Source organism: Henckelia pumila, chromosome 1, assembly GCF_033568475.1.
Source record: "Henckelia pumila isolate YLH828 chromosome 1, ASM3356847v2, whole genome shotgun sequence".
NCBI lineage: Eukaryota > Viridiplantae > Streptophyta > Magnoliopsida > Lamiales > Gesneriaceae > Henckelia > Henckelia pumila.
In genome coordinates this window covers 99602359-99622006 of record NC_133120.1, presented here as the reverse complement: position 1 = coordinate 99622006, position 19648 = coordinate 99602359, and the positions used below count along the sequence as shown (strand labels likewise).

General features: G+C 32.7%; 1 protein-coding gene across 1 annotated transcript; it reads left to right on the top strand.

Moving 5' to 3' along the window:
• The first annotated feature begins 14512 nt into the window (after positions 1-14512).
• Positions 14513-18878, top strand: LOC140886037 (phosphoglycolate phosphatase 2). Its single transcript, XM_073292569.1, has 11 exons — positions 14513-14712; positions 14840-14907; positions 16351-16443; positions 16522-16593; positions 17116-17187; positions 17331-17390; positions 17472-17524; positions 17779-17876; positions 17952-18051; positions 18374-18477; positions 18564-18878. Exons 1-11 carry the CDS (start codon positions 14607-14609, stop codon positions 18662-18664), a joined length of 927 nt encoding a protein of 308 aa, XP_073148670.1. The 5' UTR covers positions 14513-14606; the 3' UTR covers positions 18665-18878.
• Positions 18879-19648: the final 770 nt, after the last annotated feature.

The window sequence follows — 19648 nt, the reverse complement described above, 5'->3', positions numbered from 1 at the left end:
GTGAAAAATGTGTACTGTGTGTGGGAGTGTGTGATGTGTGTGTGTGCATTGTGTGTGAGTATGTGTACTGTGAGATGGTGTATGCGTGTGTATGCATGTGTAGGTGTGTGTTCGGGTGTGTGTGTATGTGTGTGTATGGGTGTGAGTGTGTGTGTGTATCTTGAGGTGTGTTATTTTGGTGTGTGTTGTGTTGATTTTTGAGGAAAAAAAGGGGTAAGATATTTTATGACTTGTGATGAAGTTACGATTGAGGTTGACGGCGTGTTGCCGTGTTGAATAAGACCTTCAGGTCATAATGCCCCGTCAAACCTGAAATTCCTTGCATTAGCTTGATCAAACGTCCATTTTAAAAGAAGAGGTAATTTATGAACCACTAGTCGAAAATGTTGAGTTGTTAGTTTTGAGGTGTAAAGTGTTTGATACGTTATTTTATTGAGGTATTTATGAGTACACTAAAGAGGTTTAAAGTTTAAAGAAAAGTGGAGGTTTGTATGTGTAAGGCCCGAAAATATTAAGTTCTTAATTACGGGATTTAAGATTTAAATTCCGAATAAAAGTGAAAAGATGAATTGAAGAAGTTAAGAAATTAGAGATTTCAATTTCGGGTCAGAAATATTTAATTTGAGGATTTTTGGATTTTAAGATTTTAATATCCGGAATTCTTAAATTAAAAGATTAAAAACATTTGAATTGATATTTATGGAATTTAAGATGTGAATTTCAAGATGATAAATATCAAGGATTTAATTTGAGTATGAAATCCGAGAAAGGACCCATTTGCAAATATTGAGAAGTTCAAGGACTAAAATGCGATAAGGTCCGAAATGATTTAATTTTAATCCGAGAATATTTAATTTGAGAATATTTAGAGTTTAGATTGGAATTCTAATATTCTTAAATTATTTAGGATTGAAATTGAATTAAAAGATTGGCCGAGGACCAAATTGCAATTATTAAAGAATTCAGGGACTAAATTGCAATTAGGCCAATATATATCTAAATTAACATATTCCTAGCCCTCATTCACGTGGGATTCAGAGGGTAATCAGAAAAGAAACTGTGAGAAAAGAAAAGAGAAGGGTTAAGACATTTTTGCCTTTTCAAACTCCGATATCTTTTGATCTGTCCGGTAGAATTTCCAATTGAACATATATTTGCGATCACAGCTCCGAGTGCTACGTTTTGACGTAAGTTTTATGAAGTTCTACCATGTTTGAATTTTAAGTTGTTGTTAGAATTAAGATTTGATTGTATAAACATGTTCTAGCATATACGACGATAGCATATCCAAGACGGATCGAGAAAAGATCGTCGTTTGGACATGTTTTGGAATATTGAAAGATTTCTCGAAAATCTGATTTTTATGGATGATATTCACGTGTATAAGCTGCTGATATTGTTGATGTTATTATGTTAAGGTGGTAATCATATTGATGTTTAAGCTTTTGGAAAGATCGAAATCGTACCGTTACGCCGTCGGTTCAAGATTTTGAATTGTTATGCATTCTAAATGTCTAGAGCTCATCTTCAAGTTTATTGTGGATGAATTGAATATGAGATTATGTTTAGAATGAAGATATAATGATATTTGAATCGAAAGATTTATCGAACTCGAATAGTTGCGACGTCGATAGAATTTCGATTGTCTTAGCAAGATTTGAACTGAATAAGTTTTAATGAAACATCGATTCAGATTTGAACTTGATGTTTAGCTATGTTATAAATCATTTCAGATTTGAATTGAAGATTATCGAAGTCGAATCGACGAGTTCGAGTTCGAATGACTTGAAGTGTTTGAAGTTGAATCAAGAATACCTTCAAGTAGCACTGATTGAAATGAGCAGATTTTGATTACCGATTTGCTAGCATTGAGATGACAGAATTGGCAAGTTGTTATTGATCAGCATTTGCAAGACTTTGCAATGATTCAAGATGATTGAATCCCGATCACAGGTATGAATCGACATTATTCCTGCCAGGTAGAACAATTCGAGAACGTGGTGGTTTTCGAGTTATCCTGAAATCACATACGTAGTTGTTTCAGTGCTTTTATGTGATTTATATGAGTTTTGATGCTTTGATTGATTATGTGATTATATGTTCAAGATGTTTTACAGTCTTTAATGCATACAGCTTATGTTGCATTCATCTTGAACTCCAGCCTGTAAAGCATAAGGGCAGATTAGCCTAGATTGCGAAATGACGTTTGGAGAATTATAGTTGAGTGGCATGGATTGCAGCCTTCGCTTTCAGAGCCAGAAGACTCTCTATAATTGCACCAAAGTCAGAGGATTAAGATACTTGATGCCGCCTCGATTGGGAGTGTCGGTGGTTTGATAGTTATTTTATTCCTCGGGATCCCAAAGAACTAAGCTTTGTTGATATCAGATTTGATAGCCTTTTCCTTGGCACATGCATTGCATTTATGCATTAACCTAGAGTTTTTTTATGGTTTAGATTATGCAGTTATAAATGCTAGCATGTTGTGATACACTATTCTAGATATGAATGTGTGTTATTGCTTTAGATGAATCATTATGTGTTAAGAGTTTAAGCGGCGATGATGATTCTATGAATTACATGTTATTACATGTTTTATGATTTTAGAGTTTTATAGCATATAGATTCCATATGCTTTCATGATGTATATGCATGTCTTTCATACTGAGATTTATTCTCACCGGAGTTATCCGGCTGTTGCTTTGTTTGTATGTGTGAAGAGAGTTAGCATGTGGTGATTCGGGTTTTAAGCAGATGACATGTATTTAAGATTTGGTAAACATGTTAGAAAGCAAGAACCTTTGTATATATTATTTTTGCCAAGTATTGATTTATACTTGAGAGTTCATGTATTCTAGATCACTTAGTATGAGTTTGAATGCATGTAAATTATGTAGAATAATGTTGAGAAATTTATATGAAGTTTGTATGAGATTTGGAATCAATTATACAGCAAAGAAGCATTTTTATTCTCTGGACAGGGTGCCCGCTCGATCGGGTGAACTTCACCGATCGAGCGAGGCCTGTATTTTGCCAAAACAGAGGAGTGAGTTTTTGGGCTCGCTCGATCGGGAGATTTTCACTGATCGAGCGAGGCCAAAATGGATTCAGACCGAGAGCTGCAATTTTATGCTCGCTCGATCGGTAACATTTACCCGATCGAGCGAGGGGCCTTATTTAAAAAAAAAATTAGCTCTTGGTTTATTATTCTTGTATTGTTTGATTAATTGTTAATTAATCATTTATTGCCCTAATATGAGATTAGCAACCCGGGTCCCCACAACAGGTGGTATCAGAGCGTAAAGTCTTGGAGCATAAAGTCTTGAACTCAGATAGAAGTTGAGCGGGGTAGATGGAGTCGCATGCATTTATAGTATTGCATGATCATGCTTTACTTGATTTAAAGAATTGTATGCGACGATGATTGTTTGATTGAACACGACTTGCTTTATTGAGATAAGAATTACATGCTTATATGCTGATATGTATGCCTGAGTTATTGAATTCATTAGAAATAGTGAATTCGTCTTAAGCATGTACTATGTGAAAAAAACATGAGTATTTGCAAGTATGTGTTCTATTCAGAAGCATGAGATTATATGTATGTTATACTGCAATTGTATGTTATAATCTCTGTCATATATATTGCTTCTGTTATCGAATAAGACAGCTTATGCAGAGAGTATGAGAACCTCAGATAGAACAGAACCGCAGATAGAACAGAACAATGTTAAGGTATGTTTTTGAGCCGATTGCACTGAGGAGTATGTTAGTTGAACAACTCCAAAGCTATGAATCATCAACTCAGAAAGATACAGAATATGATATGTCTAGAAAGGAGTTTATTTGAAGAGGTGGATCAGTTGTTCAAGAGAAGCATATTCAGATGAACATAGAACCAGCCTGATTTTATATCAACTCCAGGACTTAGCAAGAAGTTGGTGAAATTGCTAAAGATGATAGAATAGTAGAGACACATAAGTTGATTTCAAGCCAGTAAGAGAAGAACGAAATCATGAACCGGTAGTACGAGGCAGAGTTGAATTTTATTCATGCCTCTGTAATTGTGGAAACACTATGATCATCACCTCCACTACAACTTCCATAGCAGTATAGCTATGAAGCAAGAGATAGTGGCAACAACAGCAAAGATTGATTCAGTCTAAATGCCAGCAGATGAAGACATATAAGCATAGCTTCCTTAGCTGAAACAGATTGAGAGAACATGTGAATGACAGATAAGGTCATAGGCAATGAAAGTACAGAAAATAAGGCTCAAGTTGTATCAGATAAGAATATTACAGGTAAGTGAGTTAATTATAGTTAACCGCTTATATATTGATTGCATAGCATACATTCATAGATCAGTGATTTGTTATGCTATAATCTGTATCTGATGAGCCTGTATTCATCGTATTTGCTGAAATTTTGCCTTTGAGTAGATGGAATATATTTGTAAGATTCTATGAAATACAGACTTGAGGAAATAAAATTGAATATGCTAATATCAGACGTGAGATATTAAGCTAGAATACATTATAGATATTAATGCAATAACTGAGTATCAGATAAGAATTGATTGATTATGTGCAGTGATTAAGTTAGATCAGCAATAGCAATGAGTAGAGATCTATTTGATATGAGGTGCAGAAATAAATTTCTATTATGTCGGTACTGTTTATATCACGATGACCGTAGAAGAATGTCAGTAGAAGTTTAGTCGATATATTGAACTAGTACAACAGTAACCTAGAATTGACAGCTATGTCAGTGGTTAGAATGTACAGAAATAGTTTAATGCCATATTTCGACCTTTCTACGACATGAATGCAGTTCTATATAGAGTGTTGTCTAGTACAATGGTATTATGACAATTAGTATAGAAGAGCATTACTTGAACTGAAGAACTTCAGAAACAGCTAGCAGATTTAGTAGAAAAGAGTTATGTAGTACCGAAATGATGATTAATTCTATGACAATAAGTTAAGTCGAAAAGAGTATATTCGACTATTGTCAGCTGAGAATTAAGAATTAATAAATGAAACTATATCAATAGAGAATAAGAAAAATCAGTTACAGTTGAGCTTTTTCTTCAATTTTGCTGAAGCTATTCCATCATAGAAATCATGATTCTTGAATTTTTTGCTATCGATTCTGAGGTTTTTGTATTCGACCTCGATCGATTTTGATTGACTCTTATTCATTTGCTAGAGTCTGATTTGATTTACTCGCTTTAAGTTTTGATATGCAAGTGAGTTGTTTTCACTGTGCAGATTTTGTCATTCAGAATGTTTGATTTTGGGTGACCTTGACTTGAGCGAGTTCCTTTGATTTGAAATTTGAGAATTCTGGATTATTTGATGTGAATATTCAGTTTATCTTGAAGAATTTGGCTTGTAACTGATAGAAATTCAGATTCAGACTATTAGCAAGATTTTTGGGTTTTAGCTAATTGCTGGATTTATTGGGTACAGATCTGTACTTGTTGTATGTTTATGCTTGACAAATACTTAAACAATCAGAATTGTTGCGATCCAAGATAAACTTGAATTAGTTTGGAAAGATAAAAACAATATTGATCTTAGATCAAGCAATAGAATATTGATTGAGAATGCTAGATTAAGATAAGAGATAAGACAGCAGAGCAGAACAGATGAATGTTTGTGGTGATTAATCGTTTGATTATGCCAGATATTCTAGACATGGAATATCAGATTCTGAAAGAGGCATATGACAACAGATTTAATATCCATTCAGTTGTCTAAACATGTATGAGGTACATGTAGTCTTTACTTGGAGATGAGTATTGGTGAAAGAAATGAAAGCAGATACGACATAATTGACAGTACCAATACGAAAATTCCAGTAAAAGAAGCAGAAAAGAAGAACGCAAGTGGTTTATGTAACAGATTAGTTACATAAGAGTTGAAATCAGATCAAATTTGTGAACGACTTTAGTTCGAATCTACTCAAATCGTCATGATTTTACAATTTAGATTGTAGTAGATATCGACAGATTCATGAATATGTTGTATTAGATATGATACAAACATAAAAAGATACTTGTGATGTATTTAGCAAGATAATCAGATTACAGGAATTATTGAAATCTATTGTCGAGATAGAGACTTTAGATTTGTTTTCTAGATTGTGGCATTGATTGTCAGATGTTCTGAGTGTTTGGTTGTATGAGATTTCATTATACCATCCTCTGATTAGTGGACTATCAGATGTGATTATCCAGATTTTTGAGGATATGCTCAAAACTATAGTACTAGATTCGGTACTAGTTGATTGATTATTTGCCACGTGATTACCATAATTCCTGTAACAGCTATTTGATAGATATAAAGACAGTATTTTGATGATTGATTGATCAGAAACACAGAATTGTCTTTATATTGAAATAAAATTTCAGAAATATCAGCTATCAGACCAGCTATGAGTCACGAAATGATAGCGAAGGTGAAGATGGCTTTGAACAGAATAAGAATAGAACAGTATAGACAGAATGAGCAAATGAGTAACAAATATAGATTTGAAGCCTGAACAAAATGATCAGTTAAGAAGTTCTTTTTCGAGAATCATTAGGTTCAGAAAGAGGTTTCAGAATTGATTCCTATGAGTATTTGATCTAGCTTATGGATTAATACTCGAATTGTCAGATAGATGAATTGTTATCCATATGCATTGGCTAAAGAATATCAGCTACAATATGTATGTGCATTCAATTCAGATACAACAGAAGTAGATAAGATGTTAAGCAAGACAGATGAACTGATGCAGAATTCGATCACGAGAAAGAGCAACTTAGATATAAGTTGACTCAGTGATTATATGTATTGCAGAAGCAATCAGAAAGAAAAATTAAGATACGATAGAAGAAAAGATATCGAAAGCTCAGAGAATTGAAGTAAGTATTACTTCAGTTAGTTATACGCTTACGAGAATCAGTAGTAAGATCGAATGCGATTTCGAGGACGAAATCATTCCTTAGAGGGGAGGAATTGTAAGGCCCGAAAATATTAAGTTCTTAATTACGGGATTTAAGATTTAAATTCCAAATAAAAGTGAAAAGATGAATTGAAGAAGTTAAGAAATTAGAGATTTCAATTTCGGGTCAGAAATATTTAATTTGAGGATTTTTGGATTTTAAGATTTTAATATCCGGAATTCTTAAATTAAAAGATTAAAAACATTTGAATTGATATTTATGGAATTTAAGATGTGAATTTCAAGATGATAAATATCAAGGATTTAATTTGAGTATGAAATCCGAGAAAGGACCCATTTGCAAATATTGAGAAGTTCAAGGACTAAAATGCGATAAGGTCCGAAATGATTTAATTTTAATCCGAGAATATTTAATTTGAGAATATTTAGAGTTTAGATTGGAATTCTAATATTCTTAAATTATTTAGGATTGAAATTGAATTAAAAGATTGGCCGAGGACCAAATTGCAATTATTAAAGAATTCAGGGACTAAATTGCAATTAGGCCAATATATATCTAAATTAACATATTCCTAGCCCTCATTCACGTGGGATTCAGAGGGTAATCAGAAAAGAAACCGTGAGAAAAGAAAAGAGAAGGGTTAAGACATTTTTGCCTTTTCAAACTCCGATATCTTTTGATCTGTCCGGTAGAATTTCCAATTGAACATATATTTGCGATCACAGCTCCGAGTGCTACGTTTTGACGTAAGTTTTATGAAGTTCTACCATGTTTGAATTTTAAGTTGTTGTTAGAATTAAGATTTGATTGTATAAACATGTTCTAGCATATACGACGATAGCATATCCAAGACGGATCGAGAAAAAATCGTCGTTTGGACATATTTTGGAATATTGAAAGATTTCTCGAAAATCTGATTTTTATGGATGATATTCACGTGTATAATCTGCTGATATTGTTGATGTTATTATGTTAAGGTGGTAATCATATTGATGTTTAAGCTTTTGGAAAGATCGAAATCGTACCGTTACGCCGCCGGTTCAAGATTTTGAATTGTTATGCATTTTAAATGTCTAGAGCTCATCTTCAAGTTTATTGTGGATGAATTGAATATGAGATTATGTTTAGAATGAAGATATAATGATATTTGAATCGAAAGATTTATCGAACTCGAATAGTTGCGACGTCGATAGAATTCCGATTGTCTTAGCAAGATTTGAACTGAATAAGTTTTAATGAAACATCGATTCATATTTGAACTTGATGTTTAGCTATGTTATAAATCATTTCAGATTTGAATTGAAGATTATCGAAGTCGAATCGACGAGTTCGAGTTCGAATGACTTGAAGTGTTTGAAGTTGAATCAAGAATACCTTCAAGTAGCACTGATTGAAATGAGCAGATTTTGATTACCGATTTGGCTAGCATTGAGATGACAGAATTGGAAAGTTGTTATTGATCAGCATTTGCAAGACTTTGCAATGATTCAAGATGATTGAATCCCGATCACAGGTATGAATCGACATTATTCCTGCCAGGTAGAACAATTCGAGAACGTGGTGGTTTTCGAGTTATCCTGAAATCACATACGTAGTTGTTTCAGTGCTTTTATGTGATTTATATGAGTTTTGATGCTTTGATTGATTATGTGATTATATGTTCAAGATGTTTTATAGTCTTTAATGCATACAGCTTATGTTGCATTCATCTTGAACTCCAGCATGTAAAGCATAAGGGCAGATTAGCCTAGATTGCGAAATGACGTTTGGAGAATTATAGTTGAGTGGCATGGATTGCAGCCTTCGCTTTCAGAGCCAGAAGACTCTCTATAATTGCACCAAAGTCAGAGGATTAAGATACTTGATGCCGCCTCGATTGGGAGTGTCGGTGGTTTGATAGTTATTTTATTCCTCGGGATCCCAAAGAACTAAGCTTTGTTGATATCAGATTTGATAGCCTTTTCCTTGGCACATGCATTGCATTTATGCATTAACCTAGAGTTTTTTTATGGTTTAGATTATGCAGTTATAAATGCTAGCATGTTGTGATACACTATTCTAGATATGAATGTGTGTTATTGCTTTAGATGAATCATTATGTGTTAAGAGTTTAAGCGGCGATGATGATTCTATGAATTACATGTTATTACATGTTTTATGATTTTAGAGTTTTATAGCATATAGATTCCATATGCTTTCATGATGTATATGCATGTCTTTCATACTGAGATTTATTCTCACCGGAGTTATCCGGCTGTTGCTTTGTTTGTATGTGTGAAGAGAGTTAGCATGTGGTGATTCGGGTTTTAAGCAGATGACATGTATTTAAGATTTGGTAAACATGTTAGAAAGCAAGAACCTTTGTATATATTATTTTTGCCAAGTATTGATTTATACTTGAGAGTTCATGTATTCTAGATCACTTAGTATGAGTTTGAATGCATGTAAATTATGTAGAATAATGTTGAGAAATTTATATGAAGTTTGTATGAGATTTGGAATCAATTATACAGCAAAGAAGCATTTTTATTCTCTGGACAGGGTGCCCGCTCGATCGGGTGATCTTCACCGATCGAGCGAGGCCTGTATTTTGCCAAAACAGAGGAGTAAGTTTTTGGGCTCGCTCGATCGGGAGATTTTCACTGATCGAGCGAGGCCAAAATGGATTCAGACCGAGAGCTGCAATTTTATGCTCGCTCGATCGGTAACATTTACCCGATCGAGCGAGGGGCCTTATTTAAAAAAAAAAATTAGCTCTTGGTTTATTATTCTTGTATTGTTTGATTAATTGTTAATTAATCATTTATTGCCCTAAGATGAGATTAGCAACCCGGATCCCCACAGTATGCATGTGTGTGCTTGCTTGCTTGTGTTGAGGTCGAGGATTTTAAAGGGTTAAGGGTATCGAAATTTTAAAGTTATTATTATATGTATTTGTTATTTCCGGTATTACTTGTTGGGTCTTTAAGTTCACTAGACTTCATCGATGCAGGTGAGAAATAATGATGCAGTGTATTCTGGTGAGGACGGTGGTTGTGAGAAGACATGCACCCATCCAAGACCATGAAGTTCCGCAAATTTAGAAAACTGTTAATGAATTTTATTATTATGTTGGAAGCTGAATATTTTAAGGTTTTAAGAAACTATAGTATTTTTCATTGGTGGTAATTACTACGTTTTATTCTAGTTTTGTAATACTGAAAATTGTTGGAAAACTGTTTGAGTTATTTTTAAGGACCTTTATTTTGTTTTATTTTATGTTAAATCCCTTCCCTATATATATATATATATATATATATATATATATATATATATATATATATATAAAGAGTTATTTGCATTAAATACACTTGTGAAATATTGAAAATACACAATTTTCTCTTGTAAAATTGTAATAGGCATCTTCAACCCTGATTTTTTTTTTATAAAATTAGCACACTCGCCCCTTAATATGAGTGATTATTGCGCACGCGCCCCTCATGCGACTGGGCAAACCTTTTGATTTTTTTTTGCACCAAATTTCCTATGAAATATTAAAAATACATGTTTGACCCCTTGTTAAATCTATTCAACTCATAATACACAATTTTTATTAATATCCAATTATAAAATATTTACCAAACATTTTTCATTTTATTAATTTTATTTTTATTTTAAATTTATTATTCTTAATTAATTTGTTTATAAAAAAAATATTATTACTTTATCTTGCTATCATTATTTATTAACTAATTTTGTGTTTCCAACTTCTCGATTAAATATGAATTCATAAACAATGATTTAAATACCTAAAAGCATCAAAATATTGAAACAAAATGATAAGTTCATGCATATTACTTTTCGTGAATATGCATTTTTTGCACAATTTGCAATAAATAATAATACACATTTTTTGTTAAGATCCAATTATAAAATATTTATTAAAAATTTTCATTTTACTAATTTTATATTTTTATTTATATTTATTATTCTTAATTAATTTTTTTTCTAAAAAATATTATTACTTTATCTTGCTATAATTATTTTATTAAATTCTCTTTGTGTTTCCAACTTCTCTATTAAATATGAATTCATAAACAAGGATTTAAATATCTAAAGGCTAAAAATATCGAAATGATAAGTTCATGCATATTACTTTTAGATTTAGGACTAGGGGTGTAAACGAGCCGAGCTACTCGTGAGCAACTCGAGAGTAGCTCGGTCAAAGCTCGACTCGAGCTTGATTTGACCGAGCTCGAGCTCGAGTTCGAGTAGCTCGAGCATACAATCGAGCTCGAGTCGAGCTTTGAAACTATGTGATCGAGTAGCTCGCGAGCTACTCGACAAGCCTCATATATATATTAAAAAATAATATAAATATATATAAATATAAATATAATATATATAATATTATATTATATTGATATATTAATTTATTTATAATATTTAATTTATTTATTATATTTATATATATATTTATTTTATAACATATATAATATAATATTTTATTTATTTATTTATTTATTTATATATTTTTAATTTATATATATATATATAATATAAAAGCTCGAGGTTGAGCTCGAGTACTCGAACTACAACCGAGCTCGAGCTCGAGTAGTGTGCTACTCGAGCTCGACTCGACTCGATAACACCCCTATTTAGGACTATAAAGTTTTGAACCAAAATCTAAATTTTTCGAGAAGATGCATTGCACAATTTGCAGTAAATAATAATACACAATTTTTATTAAGATCCAATTACAAAATATTATCAATTTTTTTCATTTTAATAATTTTATTATTTAAATTTATTATTCTTAATTAATTTGTTTTTAAAAAATATTATTATTTTATCTTGCTATCATTACTTTATTAAAATCACTTCGTTTTCCAATTTCTATATTAAACATGCATTCATAAAACAAAGATTTAAATACCTAAAAGTAACAAAATATTGAACCAAAATAATAAGTTCATGCATATTACTTTTTGATTTAGTACTATATAGTTGGAAACAAAATCTAAATTTTTCGAAAAGATGTATTACATAATTCGCAGTAAATAAAATACACACTTTTTATTAAGACTCAATTATAAAATATTTATCAAAAATTTTTACTTTATTAATTATTCATTTTATTTTAAATTTATTATTATTAATTAATGTGTTGGTTCAAAAAAATTATTACTTTATTTTGCTATCATTAGTTTATTAAACTCACTTTGTGTCTCCAACTTCTCTATTAAACATGCATTCATAAATAAGAATTTAAAAACCTAAAAGTACCAAAATCAAAATATGCATGAACTTATCATTTTGATTTAATATTTTGGTACGTTTCGGTGTTTAAATTATTATTTATGAATGCATGTTTAATGAAAAAATTAGAAATACGAAATGAATTTAATAAAATAACGAAGTGAGTAATAATATTTTTTCCAAAAACAAATTAATTACGAAATAAATTTAAAATTAAAACAAAAATTCATAAAATGAAAAATATTTGGTAAATATTTTATAATTGAATCTTAATAAAACTCGTGTATCATGAGTTGAATAGATTTAAAAAGTATACTCTCAATGGGTCAAACATGTATTTTTAATATTTCATAGGGGTATTTGGTGTAAAAAAATCAAAATATTTGCACAATCGCATGAGGGGCGCATGCGCAACAATCACTCATATGAAGGGGCACGTGTGCTAATGTGTTAGGTCAATGGAATTCAGATATCTCCACAATGGTATGATATTGTCCACTTTGGGCACAAGCCCTCATGGTTTTGATTTTGGGAACCCACCCAAAAGGCCTCATACCAATGGAGATATCATTTCATATTTTAATCCATGATCTTTTTACTTAAACTTCCAATGTGGGATTTTTTTGGTCATCCAATGTGGGCCTTTGGTTGACCATTCCTAATAATCTTCCAATGTGGGACTTTGGTTGACTATTCTTAACAATCCTCCCCTCAAACGAAGTTCCACCAGGCCTCCCCTCAATCCGTCCCTCCAATCGAGCCTACTCACCTTCAATGCGTTGCAGCACACGCCTTACATGAATTTTCGGGAGCGTCCCTCGAGAGCTTTTTCACGGATCTTTAATCGAGGTCTCACACTTATTCTCCATGAGTTTCCGAGGATTCCACCCAACATTTGTTTTTTATCAGATCATGACTCATTCCCACAGACGGCGCCATTTGTTAGTTCAATGGAATTCAGATATCTCCACAATGATATGATATTGTCCACTTTGGGCACAAGCCCTCATAGTTTTGATTTTGGGAACCCACTCAAAAGGTCTCATACCAATGGAGATATCATTCCATATTTTAATCCATGATCTTTTTACTTAAACTTCCAATGTGGGACTTTTTTGGTCATCCAATGTGGGCCTTTGGTTGACCATTCCTAATAATCTTCCAATGTGGGACTTTGGTTGACTATTCTTAACATAATGTTACAAAAGGTCATGGTTGAAGATTTCTATTAAAATTTCACAGGGAAAAATTCTGCATTTTCAATATTTCATAGGGATATTTGGTGCAAATAACTGTAAAAAAAATAGTCAGCATTTTTACTTTTTAATTTTTAAATCTTTAAGAAAACAAGGTTGTTACAATAACAACTTGGGTTAATCATTTTCGTAAAGCGAGAACGGATACGAAGTACTTGCTATATAGGTTTATCGTATACGTGTCCCTAATTTATAGTAGGGATCATACAAAAAACTTATCATTGAATCTGTTTCATTCATCGTATACCTGTCCCCAATTTACTGTGGGGATTATACAAAAAACTTATCGTTGAATCTGTTTCATGTCAAATCTTAAAACCAAACGAAACTACATGTTTACTCTATCATTATTTTGATCGAATTCAAAAATTAATAACCTCGAATTATTTATATACCATTTTCTACTCTTTGTTAAGGATCACACGCATTGGTCTACTATAACTCAATATATATAAAGAGATGTAATTGGTTGTCCAACTTAGGCTTTACTTGACAAGTACCATAAAAAGCTTTCTTAGTGTTTGATACTTTGACAGGAAAAAGAAAAAAATAAATAAAAGCATGAGTTTGGTTAAAATTTTAATAGAACTTCTAATTTTTTTTAAAAAATAATTTCAAGTATAAATTTTTAAAGAACAATCGAGAAAAAAAAAATTTATTCGAGTTTTTAAATAAAAGTAGAATATTTTAAAAATTTTCCCGAAATCTATACCGAAACCTGAAACCAAACAATCGATAATTTGGTTTGTATCCAAGTTAATCAAATTGTGGGGAAAAATTTTAGAAATAGATCTTAAATTAAAAAATAATCAAGTTTGATACAAAAAAATATTGAAGTTCATTCATAAATTGTATTACCAAGTTTAGTCTATTTAATTTTAAAAAAATATAAACAAATGAATACGATTTACTATTACTATCAGTTCTGCATTTCATATATTATTTTTTAGTTTTTTTATTTAACCAATGAAAAATCAATAATATTTATCAAATAATAAATAAAATTTTATAATAAATCTCTGGCCCCTGGACAATCAACCCCAATCTCATAACAATATTTTTTTTTAAAAAGAACGGACCAAGTTGAAATCGCCTCTTGACTTTAACGTCTACTTCTCTACGTGCTACACCACCTCCTCCACTGTCCGGCGGCGGCGATGGACGGAGAGAACTCGAAACCAACGGCGATTTGTCAGATTCTAACGCCTCCAAACACCAGAGACCTCGTCGATTCCGTCGATGCTTTTCTCTTCGATTGCGATGGTCCGTACGTAACAGACACACTTTCTCAAAACTTATCCAAAGAACATCATCGACATTTACTAGTTGCTGAAATCTAAAGGCGTATTTTTTTGCGTCTGTTTTTCAATCTATGATTTGGATATTTCAGGTGTGATATGGAAGGGAGATGCTTTAATCGAGGGCGTTCCGGAGACTCTAGAGGCTCTTAGATCAATGGTTAATTAATCTCTCGCTTCTTATCAGTTATTTTCAGCTGTAAATAACTATTCATGTTAGTGATGTGCTGAACTGTCTGTTGGTTCTATACTTCTATTAGTGGTGGTCGTAGCGCAGGTTTTTTTTCGCATTTATTTATTTTTGTTGCATTGTGCTTTTTGGCAATATATATCGTGCCACATCGAAGCAGAAGTCTCATCTTCGAAGTTTTTCTTATGTTACAAACTCTATGCTTCTATCAACACTTCTTCCTTGTTATGGCATTACTAGTACAGTTTTGAATGATCACGTGTGATGTTTACATATATTTGCTTGATCCTTGGACCAAACAGTTGGGTGTCACATGCAGTTCATCCCATCCCGAAATAAGTATTAATTTTTAATCTAGTTAAAAACTGTGAATTGCCCTCAACCTCTGTTTATTGGTATACAATTTGATAAGTACTAATTGCTCGGTTTTGTTCCTTGTTTATTCTCCTTTTCCAAGTTCGGTCTTGTGAGTCTGTGACATTATTGTAAATGTCACTCGTAGGGAAAGAAGCTAGCACTTCTACTAGTGGTGATTGTAGTGAAGGTTTTTTTTTTCCCATTTTTTTTTTGTTGCATTGTGCTTTTTGGCAATATATATCGTGCCACAACGAAGCAGAAGTCTCATCTTCGAAGTTTTTCTTATGTTACAAACTCTATGCTTCTATCAACACTTCTTCCTTGTTATGGCATTACTAGTACAGTTTTGAATGATCACGTGTGATGTTTACATATATTTGCTTGATCCTTGGATCAAACAGTTGGGTGTCACATGCAGTTCATCCCATCCCGAAATAAGTATTAATTTTTAATCTAGTTAAAAACTGTGAATTGCCCTCAACCTCCGTTTATTGGTATCCGGCTTTGATAAGTACTAATTGCTCGGTTTTGTTCCTTGTTTATTCTTCTTTTCCAAGTTCGGTCTTGTGAGTCTGTGACATTATTGTAAATGTCCCTCGTAGGGAAAGAAGCTAGCACTTCTACTAGTGGTGATTGTAGCGAAGGTTTTTTTTCCCATTTATTTTTGTTGTTGCATTGTGCTTTTCGGCAATACATATTGTGCCACAACGAAGCAGAAAACTCATCTTCGAAGTTTTTCTTATGTTACAAACTCTATGGTTCTTTCAACACTTCTTCCTTGTTATGGCATTACTAGTACAGTTTTGAATGATCACGTGTGATGTCTACATATATTTGCTTGATCCTTGGACCAAGCAGCTGGGTGCCACGTGCAGTTTATCCCAACCCAAAATAATTATTAATTTTTAATCTAGTTAAAAACTGTGAATTGCCCTCAACCTCTCTTTATTGGTATATGGCTTTGATAATTATTTATTGCTCGGTTTAGTTCCTTGTTTATTCTCCTTTTCCAAGTTCAGTCTTGTGAGTCTGTGACATCGTAAATTTCCCTCGTAGGGAAAGAAGCTAGTGTTCGTGACTAACAATTCAACCAAGTCTAGAAGGCAATATACGAAGAAGTTCAATTCCCTTGGAATTTCCGTTACCGAGGTTTGGTACATTGGTCAGTCTTCTTATTAATGCAGTATGTCTTTTATAAATATTTACTGAGTCCTGTACTGGTTTCAGGATGAAATATTTTCCTCATCATTTGCTGCTGCCATGTACTTGAAGGTCAATTCCTTTCCTAAAGATAAGAAGGTTTGATCTCACCTCACTTGCTATTTGTCTTACTGTATTCTTTAGGCAGCAAGATTTTCTGGTGCGCTAGAGGTTGATACCATTATATCACATGGGTAAGAAAAAGTGTTGTATATAACCCCATTATTAACTTGTCATAAGGAAGATTCAGGCCAATGATTTGTTTAATCAAAATCAAAATCAAAATCAAAATCAAGATCGAAAGCATTTTATCCTCAACTTACATGAGTATCATCTCATGTAACACGGGATCTTGTACACTGATTTATAAATCCTCTTCTTAGTTATACATGTTCATATTAAAGGGACCGAACAAAATAAGTCACATGATCTGCTTTTAGATAGAGGTAGCAGCAAGGTCTCAAGAGAAAGAACATAACTCCTGAGTCCTGAATAGGAACTTAATCTCTTGGATATTTTTATGGCTATATATAGTTGGGGAAAAATCTTTATACTGTCCAAATTTCTTTTTGCTTCATGTCATTGTTTTCAGGGCCTCGTATTGTTGCATCGTGTTTTCAGGTTTATGTAATTGGTGAAGAAGGCATACGTGAGGAACTGGAGCTCGCGGGATTTACCAGTCTTGGTGGCACTGTAAGTGTTCTTTTTGTTTCAATCTCGAGATTCTTTTTATCTAATGTCATCTATAACTTTCAGTATTTTGTTTTCTTTGAGTCAATTGAATATTATTCCTCTTATATTGAATTTAGAAGAATAACTATGTTAACAATTTGCAGGAAGATGGGGAGAAGGCTGTCCAGTTGAGACCAAACTTTCTGTTTGACCACGACAAGAGTGTAAAATTTAACAACTTCCCCAGTATTCTATCTTCATATATATGCTGTTCTTTGATTCAGAATTGCTGGTTCTCATTCCAGGTAGGAGCTGTGGTGGTTGGACTTGACCAGTATATAAATTATTACAAGCTACAGTAAGTCTCACTTTCCTTGGTGTTTTTTTTACTTGATTAAATCATCTGCATATATCGTCAATATGCTATGGTAGTATAACTTAATATCACACCATACCATACAAGTCAAGCCGAAGTTTGCTTTTCTACCTTATGGCCATGATGAGGCTTGATCAGTCAATTTATCCATGCTTTTATTTCGTTTATGTAGATATATATTTTAGGGCTTGATCAGTCAAATTTTATCTAAAGCACCCAATTTTACTCATCTAAAGATATGGAACTCTTTGCATACGGGAAAATCCAGGGTGTCTTTTTATTGCTACAAATCGGGATGCAGTTGGCCATCTTACTGATCTGCAAGAATGGCCTGGTAAGCTTTTTTCTTTTCGATAACCTCATCGTCATTGATAAGAGACTTTAGACGTTAACATTTTCTTGAGTTTAGGTGCGGGATGCATGGTTGCTGCAGTATGTGGCGCGACACAAAGAGAGCCTATTGTAGTCGGAAAACCATCAACCTTTATGATGGACTTTTTACTTCAGAAGTAAGTCGATTTAAAAATCATGGGTGCAGTGTCACATTAATATGAAGCTTTTTGAGTAGTATTGAAGGTTTTAAGTCCGTTGCCTACATAAGAAGCCAGTCTCTTGGATTAAACTCGCCTGTTATAACCCTAAGTGTTACTATTGGCGCTTTTGTCAAATACCAACTCAGCAGGGGAAGTGGTGGGGGTAATTTGGATAAGCTAGTAGGACTATAATGATAATTTGATATGTCGCTCTATTGTTTCGATTAAGATACATGAGGCAAAAATTGACATTGTCCACTTTAAACACATTTACATCTTATTATTTTTTTTGCCTCAGATATAACATCCCAACTTCAAGAATGTGCATGGTTGGGGACAGACTTGACACTGATATTTTATTTGGACAGAATGCCGGTTGTAGAACTCTACTTGTTCTTTCAGGTTGAATTTGAAATCTATCTAGTTTGTTTATGATTTTTTTTTCTTTGCTGCTGCTTTTGCGTATCATTTGTACCTTGAATTGGTAGGCGTGACAAATATAGCAACTCTTGAAGACCCATCAAATCATATTTGGCCCGAGCATTACACGAACACGGTGTCGGATATCATTGCATTATTGGATGATTGATGATTTATTCCAGCCTGAGTAAGCTAGCTATAGGCAACCATTATTTGTACGTGTTAAACTTCCGTTATCTGATGATATTTCCAATTCTGAAAATTTAGTTCCTCATAGATTGTCTGTTCTGGTTTCAGCTGTTATGTGATAAAAAAATACTAGCATTCTATGGTCTGTTTGTATATGACACTTTTCTTCATCTTCTATTTCCTTTTTTCCTAATGGCAAGAAATCTTTTTGATCATTTTTTACCACTCCATTCTTTTAAATTTGTTGTTGTGTATAAGCAGTTAAATTTATATATATATATATAGTTTTAAAATATATATATATGGATCTTATAAATCATAAATTGAAAACACAAGCAGGTGGGTTCCGAATACTTTTCTTTTAGAAGCTTTTAGAGAAAATAGAGAACACGTGTTTTATGTGTGGCGTCCGCGTTATGATTAGGGGTGCAAATGAACCGAATCGAGCCGAATAATGGTAAAATTTTAAGGCTCGAATTCGGCTCGATAATAGTATATTCAAGTTCGAGCTCGATTCGAAGTTCGATAATTTCAAATATTTTGGCTCGGACTTGGCTCGAAATGAAGTTCAAGTTCGAGTTCGGCTCGAAATATTCGAACTTATTGGTGAACTATTCGGATATTATGGTTCGAAAAGCTCGAAATGTTCGAAAAAAGTTTGAAATGTATATATATTTATTATATAATTATATTATATTAATTAAATATTAAGGTTCGCGATGAACAATATAATTTCGGTTCGAGCTCGACTCGAAAAAAAGTTCGAACATGTTCAAATTCGGCTCGAGTTCGATAAACTCGAATATAAATCAAATTTTATCGAGCGAGCTCATAAAACTCACGAACAGGTTCAGTTCGTTTGAACCCTAGTTATGAGCCTCAAATACTATTTATACGAAAGATCCTTGTCAATACTAATTGGCAAGCTGTCACCTTACCTCTAAAAGTTCACGACTTCATGTGC